The following is a 12,042-nucleotide window of genomic DNA, read 5'->3' as shown; positions in this document are numbered from 1 at the left end:
ACAAATGGATTAAGGAGTTGTAGGGGAAGGAATTAGTATTTGTATACAAAAACCAACATATGTTTTTGAAAAAATTATTTAAGTTTTTCTATATATATAGCAATAAAATCGTAAATGAGTCAAATTGACTCGCTCCAGTAATCAAGTGTTAATTGGTGTTTTAGACTGGAGTTTGCTGTGATCTTCATATTGAATATTATTTTTATTTAATTTTATCCAGTGTCAGCGAGCTTCAAACCGCAACGAACTTGCTCGCTGTTAACGAATGCGTGCAAGCGTCACACTGAGTTAATATAATTAAAATATTATTATTAGTACAGGAAACCTGGAAAAGTAGCAGATAAAATATTTGATTTTTTCCATTTAATTATAATTAATTGATCATATACCGTGGCAGCAATTAATTGTTTCAACACGTAACGCTTTCAGAGTCTATTTTCCTCGTTCCATTCTTCCCCCATCGCGCGGCGAACCACCGGTTAATCCAGGCTGCTTGAAACACTTTTAGTTTTTTGCTGAATAATACATAAACCGCTTTTGAAATCAAAAAGTTGCGACCTCCTCGTTCTCTCCACTCCACACGCTACTTTTTTCACTCTCGCGTTGCGACTCGTGCGAATGCTTAAAAACGCTCGCAGCTGCTACTCCGCAACGTCCATCTTTCGGCAAGTTTATCCTCGTTCGAGCTAATATTTTCCCGTCGCGAGCAATTTACTCAGGTCCCAGCGTTTATTCCATCGCTTCGAGTTTATTCAACGATCCGTTGATAACGATAAAAGGCCTTTCGTTTTAATTCCAGGGAACGCGCAACGCCCATGCGAAAGGACATCGTCCCTAAACGGTTGTTGAACTCCAGCATGGGAACCTGCAATGCTGTTACCAACCATGATTAATGGACGCAACGAGTTTGCAGCGCATCCAATGACGGTCGTCGACCGAATGACACAATACAACGATACCATCGAAACGATTAAACAGCTTGGACTGATTTCCCAAGCACAAGCTTGCCCGATTTCCGCCTGTCATCGTCCGCGAAATACGTTTACAGCTTCGATCGTTGCTCTTCCTTGCCTTGCATCGCCATTTTCTTTACGAAAATCTATCTACTATTTTATACTAATTTCAGTTTTAATATCCAGAGAATTATTCCACTACATCTTGTATTTAATTTCCATTTAGATTCGTAGTTTATCCACGGTTTATGGACGGATGTGCAGTTGCATCCTGAGTGCACTCGATCGAGATCGAGAGAAACTGCAGTCTATCTACTATTTTATACTAATTTCATTTTTGATACCCAGGCAATTATCCCACTATATCTTGTACTTAATTTTCATTTCGATTCGCAGTTTTTCCACGGTTTACAGACGGATATGCAGTTGCATCCTGAGTGCATTCGATCGAGATCGAGAGAAACTGCAGTCTATCTACTATTTTATACTAATTTCATTTTTGATACCCAGGCAATTATCCCACTATATCTTGTACTTAATTTTCATTTCGATTCGCAGTTTTTCCACGGTTTACAGACGGATGTGCAGTTGCATCCTGAGTGCATTCGATCGAGATCGAGAGAAATTGCAGTCTATCTACTATTTTATACTAATTTCATTTTTGATACCCAGGCAATTATCCTACTATATCTTGTATTTAATTTCCATTTAAATTCGTAGTTTTTCCACGGTTTATGGACGGATGTGCAATTGCATACTGAGTGCATTCGATCGAGATCGAGAGAAACTGCAGTCTATCTACTATTTTATACTAATTTCATTTTTGATACCCAGGCAATTATCCCACTATATCTTGTACTTAATTTTCATTTCGATTCGCAGTTTTTCCACGGTTTTTACAGACGGGCGTGCAATTGCATCCTGGATGCATTCCATTTCCCCGATGATCTCGATCGAGAGAAACTGCAGTCATCTCGTAATTATGGGTTGAAAGACCTGTCCAGCTATCTCCTTCGTTTTCTAACGGCCTTTCTCACAACCTCGGTCGAGATGCAACCGAGTATGCAGCAGGGAAAGTGTGCATTCGATTGCACATTTTAAGGTGATCGGATAAGTGAAGGTAAGTTCAACGCAAAAGTCATTTGACGATGTACCTACACGCGCGCAACATATTTCTCACGTGATGTAGTTTATGGTAAGATCGATAGAGAGAATCGCACGAGAGATTTATATACACGTTAGAGAGTCTAGACGAGACAGGTTTCTCAATCAGATCGACAGGAAGAGACGCATCTGGTACATCGTGGACGGTTACATGCAACGTGTCATGGAAAGAGAGACTGCACTTTATTATCATTGCAAATGCAATAGGATATTTATTATGATTGGAAATGCTATGTTGCATCTCGTTTTAGAATGGTAATCCGTCGAACATATATGAATTTTTAATTGAAAGTACCTTGGTAAAAAAATGGTAACTTCATCTTTCTAAATTTTACAATCTCTCAATTCGTATACCAAAATTTTTATCGCATTTCTGTTCGAAAGTAACCCCGAAGAGAAAAATGGTACCTCGAGGTATCGTGCAAATGTTTACCTTGTCCCAAAGGCTGATAAGCAGCTGTATGAAATTCAATCGCGTAATTAACACCCAGCCACAATATGCCCGGAGGTGGATGCTAAAGAAGGGGTGAAAAACAGGGTGCTATAAGGAGATAGTGAAGACAAAAGTGGGATAGGGCGGAGGAGTGAAGAATGGAGAAACAGCTTGAAACTAAAGCGACGGAAAGTTGAGCTCGCAGACGCGTCTTGCTTCGTTGGAGAGGCAGGCGCGACGAGGTAAACAGAAGTGCAAACAACTTAAATGGAAAGCAAACACAATTATGCCGTCGCCAATAAGCTGTTGGATTATTTTCCAGGTGAAAACCACTGCATCTGAAGAGGCTTCCGTTTATTTTCATGCATATACAACCTTGAGCTAACTGCATTGGAAAATCTTATCAAGGACTTCCTTTATTAATTCTTTTCTTACCAGAAAGTGGCAGATGAAAATTTTCCAGTTATCAGTACTATAAAAAAATATATCGATGTTAGCGTAAAAAAATGAAATATGAGATCACGAATCGCGTCGTCAAAGTGTTAATTAGCGATCGGATAAAAGAGATGGGGAAAAAGTAGCGAACGTTTCGGTTAATATTTTTGTTAGCTTTATAAACGAAAAATGAAGAGGATGTATACGTTTCGTTGGTCGTGTTTAGTAGAAGCAATTTATAAAGTCTGCGCGCGAAAGGATCAATTTATGATCCTCATTTTCCTCGTTTCCGTTTTCGTGTGAGCGTTTTTCAGCGTAACGTTAAATGACGTTTTTCAATTTTCCACGTGAAACGCAACAAAGGTACCAGAGAATGAAACGTTACCTGCCTGCTTATCTGTCGCGCACAATGTAGAACTTGCCGTGGAAGCACATTTACATGGCACTTGCATCAAAGCGACGCTGAGAGTACTTAGACCCCGGTGCTTAGACGTTAACTTTCGTGCAAGCAGTCACGAACATACTTTTTCTTGTTTCCCAACACTTTCAAAATTTTTACAGAAACGATATAATTTCACGTTTCCCGTCGAGCAACGAATCGAAGATCGTTACATATCTTTTTTTTCCGAGTATCTTGTCTGCTTGGAAACGCAAAAAATCAACGGAAACTCGGCCGCCCTATTTTATCTCGAGCCTCTTTCTAGCGAAAACGCCGCGTCGACGAAAATTTCCGTCAAAAGAGACTCTCGAATGAGATAAAAGAAAAAAATGCTGGCCGATTAGCACATTCCACCTACACGGTTCAGGCGATTAAAAGTGTTTTTTATTTTCCACGCGAAGTTTGCAGAAATCTGTATTAATTAATAATTAGAAAAATAATAGTGTGAGATGAAAATGTTTGAAAGGTAAAGCGATTATTTAGAAAGAAAAAAAAATGAATATACGTTCGATGCAGAGTGAAATTTATTGGTGGCAAGTCGATAGGAATATAACGAGGCTGTACGAAACAATGGAACGGTTCGAAATTAACTTTCCAGGTTGGTTCGTGGTAGGAAACTAGCGTCGATGTTCGACGAAGAAGTCGCGACAAAAGAGCGCAATTTCGCGTCAGCAGGCGAAACGATAAAAAAAAAAAAAAAAGAAGGCACAGAATCCGCCTTTTACCGGTTAATAAACTTTACGAGCCACCGTCCTTCGTATTCCATTATTCCATTCCTCGAGTATCGCGGCATCGTTCTGGACGATTTTACGAGAAAATTCTTAGCAGCAACTACGATTCGAGCTAATTCAGCTAAAATTCTTGAATAGAAAATGGTTCCTTTTGTTTGTTTACTTCACTTTCGATTCATCAGCTTTTCTTTCATTTCCCGGAGCGATGGAACGAAATTTGAATGCAAGAGATGATTCCATTGATAATGGTATTCGTTGGTTAATTAACAGACGATAGTTAAAGGTCAATTTTAATTTTTTAATATTCAAGCATCGGTCGATTAAAAGTCCCACGAATTAAAATGTAAATACGTTAATTAGAATTTGTCAGTAATTGGTAATTTTGCAGGATGTATCGTGAATAGCTATTCAAATATAATTTTACCGATATTCAATCTACTTGTGGATACGAAAACTACAATATTCAAACATTTTCATAAATTCATCAAACGTTAATAACATTATCGACTGATTGTGAGAGCATCTCCGCATGTCTGATCGATCAGTATCCAATTAGAGACAATATTCGAAAGCGTTCCACATTCGTTTCCAACTTCCGCCAATTAAACAGGTTCACGAGCGATCATTGCCGTTCGAAATTTCCTTCTCTATACAAACATGGATCGATGTCCTAAAATTGTGAGCAGCTCGAACCATCGACGATCCTCGAATCCATGGCCCTGTTCCATCGCTATTGTACCCATTATATTTCGCAATAACCGCTCTGCTCTCGATGCTAGAGCAGCAACCAGAGACGATAATAATGATCGGTAGGGGGAGAAAAAAAAAAAAACGGGGTGGAAAGAGTGGGAGAGGAAGTGGAATATCTGGACGGATTCGAGGATTCGCCGTTGAAGCAGCTCCCATCGTGGTCCGATATCGTGGAACGAGCAGTTTCCATATGACCCTTCGCGTTTTCCGCTTTGAGAAATCAGTTTCCTCGCGAAAACAGCCTTATCGAGCGAGAATACCCTCGTTTCCGGTTACGGTGTAAGTAGAAACATAGGTGCACGTGTGGTGATTGCTCGGGTTTATCGTGGACGCCATGTGTACTCGACGAGATAACATGATATTTCTTACGGAAAGTTTCCTAACAATTGAAAATTATTAAAAATAGAAGCATTAAAATTGCATTAACCTAAAGTTAAAGGAACAGTGTAAAATTTAGAAAATGAAAATAATATCAAACACGAAATTAAATTAAAATTGTGGCTCTCTCCATGGTCCGCCATCCAAGACTTAACAGACAATGTTATGATTGTGCCACTATGTGTTATATTAATCCTTTTGTTTATCAATAAATTATTCAAAAATTGAATATCTGATAGGTATTTACATTTACCATAACCCTTAAGTTTAATTACAGTCTCATAGATAAGCGTTGAGGAGCTTAGAAAAGCGTAGCGCAGGTAGCAAGTAGTATAAATCGTTTTTGGTCAGACGCGAACGCTACTTATCGCTCGGCTCAGCGTTTCTGCAACTGAGTTTCTATCCCGTGTTAATTTTACATCAATAAACGTTTGATATCAGTATTTATCCCCTATCTTGTCCAAATAATCACGCGTTCAATAATAATAAAAAAAAATTATTAATGTTATTTACCAAAAAAATAAGAGAAGTTCAATGTTTCACGAAAGAATTTGTCTTGATTCTTGTCCCTAATATTGATTCATGCAAAAACTTCCTCTCGTACTTCTCAGAAAAAAATATCCCTTTTACAAGTTCCTCTGGCGGATTGTCGCGAGCGTTCGAGAGGCCGTCCCTCTTCGTTTACCTCGGTCTTGTCTAGCAAGCCGCGGTTCTAACTTCTCATCGAATCCCTGAATATTTCATCGCGTTACACGAGGCTACGAAGACAAACGCAAAGAAACGGTAGCGAAGGACGGAAACAAGGGAGGCACACCTCGCGGTAACTCGATCTCGATGGAGCACGTTCTACGGCTCGCGTCTCGCAGCTTTCATTTATCTTCCTTCCCTCGGTTCTTTAGCATTCCTAAGGAGACCGTTAATTAGCTGAACGTAGAGAAGGATCGATCGAAGGAACTTCTTTTCGCTACACCATCCGAGCCGAGTTAAAGATTAATACTTGCACGTGAAAGGGAAAAACCAAGGGAGAAATTTGATGCGTGAAATCAAAGTACCTCTTCCATTTTTTTTTTGGCGTCGTTCAATTAATTACGGTGGAAGAGGTAATTAGTTTGCCGAGACGGTATTCGACGGTCTTCTCGATCGAGGCAAGAAATTATAGATGGACCGTTCGAAAGTGTTCGAGAAAATCTCGGAAACTTTTATTCTCCCTCTATAAATCTGTAAACAGATTTTGTATACACGAATGAATCGGCAATCTCGGTCGGCGAAATGTTTCCTCGATACGGAGGGAAAAGTCGCGTAGGATGGAAGAAGATACGGTTGAATGTTTCAGAGTATCGTGACGAGGCAGAGCGCGAGAAGTCAGGAACGATCAAAAGCCGCGTGAAATTTCTGCCACGATTCCCGGCTGCGACGATTCGCCATGTTTAATGCAACGGATCCTGCACTCGGTCGGTGCTCGCACACATCACTGCCGCATAAATATTTAAGTTACTCACGTTGCGTATAAGTGATACAACTATTCCATTATCAGGAACAGCCGGTCGCCTAGCTAAGGAACATCGGAACAAGAATCCCACCGGCGAAGATGAAACCACGCGAGTGAATAATTCATGAACCACTCGAGTGTTTCTTACTACCCCGTTCTACTTTGCGATAATATTTCATTTTTAATCGTGTTTCGAACTGCATACAAGCGAAATATCATGCAAATATCTTTTGAAAATATTTACCAGTATTTTCATTATTATTTTCAAATTTCTGCATTTCTATGAAAATTCATACACCACCCACGTACGATGTTCAGATATTTTCAAACACGTTATTTTATATGTATGTATACAGTGACATTCCAGTGGCATTAAAAGAAGTCGAGGATTCGATCGACGTGGGTCGCAGTCGGTACTTGTTGAACGTGTCTGTTCACGTGAAATAGGATGCGATCGATGGACGAAAGCGTAGGTAGAGTAGCTAGGAAATTAGATCACCGTGGAGAATTGGAAGAGAGGATTCCGAGACAGTCGGAAAGGTAGTGACTCAAAATCTATTCCAAACACGAGAGGAAACTTTCGAGAGGAAACTATTCCATGGAAAGTTTATATTTCCTAAAGTAATTAGAAACGAGCTAGCAGGATATTTGATGCACCGACCAAGGCATCGATTCTAAACGTTTCGAATAAATGATACGTCGGGTTAAACCTTCGAGCGCAAACAGCGAATAAATTACAAGCCCATAAAAGTTGGAGCTGGACTCGGAAATTAGATTGGTTCCATTAACCATTGGGTTGAATGGACACCGACTGGCACGGAATTTATTTCCAACGTCGCTCGATAATTAATTCGTATCCGTATCGAGTGAATTTTCACGAACAATGTTTCTTTTTCTCTTTGATCACTGATTTTCACAACTGTAGATCGAGAATGTATATAGATAAGAATTTTTATTATACAATAAATAAAATAGGAATATTAGAATTTCATTTTATGATATTCTTCTGTCATGAAATATAAATTTTCGTAGCTCTTTTAAAACATTTTCCGAGAGAATGTTATATTTATTCGATCGCGTAGGAAATTGATTCGTCATGCAATTTACGAGCATGAATCTCTCTCATTCTATTAAGCCCGGTAATTGACAGCTACTCACGGTTGACCTATTCGTTCGGATGGAAATCGATTTGTCACCGGAATAAATTATTAGGCCCGTATCGAACGCGTACCGCGATTCACAGGAATAACACCGGTAATATGTAAATTCGATGATATTTCGCAATACAGTACAGAGATATACAATAAAATACCAAAGGAAATATAAAATATTACACAATATGATCATACAACGAACGATCCTTTTAAAAAAGTCATTCCACGTCCATAAAATTGATTAACGAATGTCCATTAACCGATCGGATAATTTTGTTCTCCAAACCTTCATATTTCTTCATTTTCAAACGAATCTACATCTAATCAATAAACTCGTTAAATTCTTCAGATATTAAAAATGCGAAAATTTAAAAGATTTGCAAATGAACCTAATTTCTCTTCGAAAATGCCCTTTTCTTTCGTCTGAGTTGATCGCCAGCGGCTTGAATGTACCGACGTTTCTGAGGCATGTTCATTAATTCCCAGCGATGGGCTGCGATTTTCGCGATAATTTGGGAGGGATAATCAGGGGCGAGCTGCTCGCGAACCTTCCAATAATAGTGTATGAAAGGATTGATCGACCGGCAAAGGAATTTCCTTTTGTTTCTCCTCCTCAAGCGATTGGTATTCGCGTTCCTTATACGTCGAACCCTCTTCGCCGATCGTTCGATTAAATGCATTATTCCCGATTTATTCGACCGCCACGGGCTACTGTTTTTCTCGTGGATATTCACCGTTCAATTTTCTTCTATTCTGTCCCGTTCGCTTTGCGACCAACCACTTGAAGATCGTCGGAAGAAATCGATACCGATCACGATTCGATCGATACGATTATATCGTTTCTATTTTATTTTAAGCCTCGTTCACTACCTTATTTTTAGGCGATCGAATTGCAACCATCCGAATTACATATTCGATTATAAAGAAATTATTTTTTCATTCACTTACATGGCACTGCGGGTGTCCGGAATATCACGATTGCTCGGAAGTCCATCGCTAGCTTCCTGGTTGAATTTGTTCCTGGCGTACGGATCTTCTCCCGCCCTTAGACCTCCTCTCGAGACGTACCTGAAAAAGTTTGCAGATTATGTCAGAAACAATTTTCCATTCTGTAGGGAGAGAAAAAGGTGTTTCGTCTCGGGATCGTCTGCCAGACTCGTCAGTGGGGCTGAGGACAGACGATCCCTGCCCCAGACGCCTATAATCCCGCTTTTTGGAACTCACGACGGGCGACCGCCAGCGAGAACGGAGACCAATCCCGCGGGCCACCTGGCGGTCGCCGACCCGAACTAAGGGCGTCCGGGGAAACTCACCGCCTTCCCCTTCCACTGAACGCCTACAATTCTTACCCTTGCTCGTCGAAGTAGTTCCACGTCACCCTTGGATCCGGAGTGGGTGCTGGTAACAGCTCAGACGACATCACAATGGCGGTGCCATCCGGGTCCACGTAGTTGCCGGAATTTCCGGCGGACAGGGATAGCGATGCAGGCTCTTTCAGTCGCAGTGCTCTGTTTTCGTTCTGCAAGCAAACAGACATTCTACTGAGGATGTTTTAGGAAAGTTTCTACCGAAATTCATCCACCTCTAACAAACAACATTCTTATCCGAAGTATTAAAAATAGTTTTGAGTATTGCCAAAAGGGTTGAAAAACTGTTCGAGTCTGAATTTTAACCAAGAGAGGACAGTGGAATAACACGTTTTGATAGAAATTCGTCGGTTTGACGATTTTCCATGGTGGAGAATCTGTTGTGAGGAAGGCGAGATCGATGCAAGAAGCATCGGCCTTCGTTCGCAGCAGCGGCAGGTACTTTTAGTTGGCTTCGCTACAAGAAGCAATTGTAAGGCTGGGAGGGCCGGTTCCACGCTCCGGGCTCTTTGTATTGTCACATCATCGAGATACGGTGTATTGATTTCGAATCGATACGGAGTCGCGAGGCACTTCGTATCTCCCGTTGCCCTTTGTGCCGAGAAAGCATTGTGCATCGGATATGTAGGTCATCGAATTTTCCTCATCGGCGTTCAATGTTCGACTCTCGTTTGCTTCTCTGTTTGTCAGCCAGCTACGCCCGAGTTCTTCGGGTGCGTCGATCAACTCCCATATTTCTTCTATCTGGTGAATTCATTCTTTTTTCCCCAACGCGATGTTTGACGGTGGATTTCTGAATTTTTTAGAGCCAGCAGTAACAGCGAAACTTTGTGGGAGAGCAAATGGCGTGGTTAGAATTCACGGTCAAAGACGATGGGGAGAAAAGTAAATGACACAGACGGGGAGAAAAAAGGCGTGCCGAATAGTCGATGGAAAACGAACCGTGAAAATCAAGGCTCGGAGAGAAACAACGCGACAAAACGCAGCCACGATGAAATATTAATTCACGGGTCAGGGGCTGCGTTGAAGCGGAAGTGCAGTCGGCTGCTCGTAGCGCGGCAAGCTGTTGCATCCGGTTTCCTCGCGGACCACGTGACGCCGACACGAGACATCCGGTCCGTTCGAATGAAATTCCATCGACTTTCGACCGATTATTAACGATATTTCCAAAGAAAGTAATTATTAACAATATTTCGACAAATTATTATTTTGTCATTCGAATAATTCGGAGAAGAAAATTTTACAAAATAATTAACAAAAGAGGATAAAGAGGGGTCATCAACACTTCGGTAAAAACGCGTTATTTATTTATTTTTTATTTTTCACGCGTTTCGTAGAATCGATCGGACGATTCTGCGCGTCACATTATCTATTTTCGCTTGACAAATTCGCCGCACGTATCCGCCGTAAAATTCATTGCGCGTGCAACGATTACGCGAAAGCTCCGGAAATGCAGCGGCGCTGGCTTATCACGATAGACTTGAACAATGACCGTGGCTCTGTCCGGAGAACCGTGCTCGACTGCGATACGAAAACGGAAACGCGGAAAAAAAAAGAGGACGTCGTTGGTCCCGTAGGAACCACGTATGGTCGCGTTTGCAAACAGGATCAAATACACGATGCTCGTTGTTATTCAACGGCCATGGAATAATGGTAAAAAGGGTTCCGGTTCAAGTTTCCTTTCCAACATGAAATTTAATAATAATAATAAATTTGATTTGATGAATTGACCATTGTTCCTTAGGTTTCATTCGATTACAAATGTATCATAATTCATAATGAAGCACGAAAAATTCTTAACGACCAGAAGAGATTAATAACGTTTCACGGCTGGTAATTCAGTGTCTCTCGGTTTGTACGTGGCTAACCAAAATCGAGAGGGCCGATTATGCCACAGTTACGTGATTCCACGATTATTATCGACGACGGTCGCATTATTAATCTTGTTATTACCGCTCGACAATGCGTGCGCAAACGTAAGCGAATTAGAGTTAACGATATTGGCCTGTTTCGATATTGCCATGCGAGAATACATTTTCCCGACTAAATTACGATCACACCATCATCCGTCACCGGAAACGTTATGTCACCAAGGGAACCGTAATCGTCACGTAGCTTGCCTCACCGTTAACACCATCCCTCCTTCCCTTATCTATTTAAACGTGTATAGTTTACGTAATTGTATGGCGAATATACGTTATGAAGATTATAAAATTTTTCCAAGTACTCGATTAAAAATATAATACTTCTATCGGACATTTGAAATTTTGAGTAATTGGAATATTTGAGATATCGCGTTTTGGTATCTCGATGATCCTGAAGGACTAATCGTCCTGATAATCTGACGATCCTAACTATTCGATATCCTAATAGTCTCCTGATTGACTAGATGCCTCGGTAATCCCTATCGAGTGATACTGATCCTACGATAACTTCGATAATCCTACCGATAGAAAAGATTCTAATGTCCATAAGAAATTGATAATAATTGTAACAAGTAACTCGAATAAATACACAATTGGAATTTTTATTTTACCAATGTTTCTCTCCTTTCCGACCGCGTATTCCCACCGACGATTTACATACATCGGCCCGACGAAAAAGTCCGTGAAAGCAGAGAGGAAAAGAGAAAGAGAAAGCTGCGTTCCGGCAGTGTGGCCCGTCCGATACGTTTCTGGTGAGTTATGAGTAGATTTGCATATAGAAACTGCTTGTGGATTTGCCCAGCTACCCTCTCTCGACAAAGTAG

The 12,042-nt window shown here is 40.7% G+C and overlaps 1 protein-coding gene across 1 annotated transcript in view; it reads right to left on the bottom strand.

Moving 5' to 3' along the window:
- The window catches only part of Pgant2 (polypeptide N-acetylgalactosaminyltransferase 2), a 112,623-nt gene that overhangs the window by 17,531 nt on the left and 83,050 nt on the right, over positions 1-12,042 (bottom strand). Inside the window, exons 2-3 of the mRNA XM_034318306.2 lie at positions 9,276-9,445; positions 8,875-8,994 (exon numbers count right to left, since the gene is read on the bottom strand). Of these exons, the coding sequence (XP_034174197.2) occupies positions 8,875-8,994; positions 9,276-9,445 (290 nt within the window). The remainder of the gene's footprint in view (positions 1-8,874; positions 8,995-9,275; positions 9,446-12,042) is intronic.

The sequence above is a fragment of the Osmia lignaria genome, chromosome 6 (assembly GCF_051020975.1).
Source record: "Osmia lignaria lignaria isolate PbOS001 chromosome 6, iyOsmLign1, whole genome shotgun sequence".
NCBI lineage: Eukaryota > Metazoa > Arthropoda > Insecta > Hymenoptera > Megachilidae > Osmia > Osmia lignaria.
The sequence above is the reverse complement of the archived record's forward strand: the minus strand, read 5'-3'. Positions and strand labels throughout refer to the sequence as shown.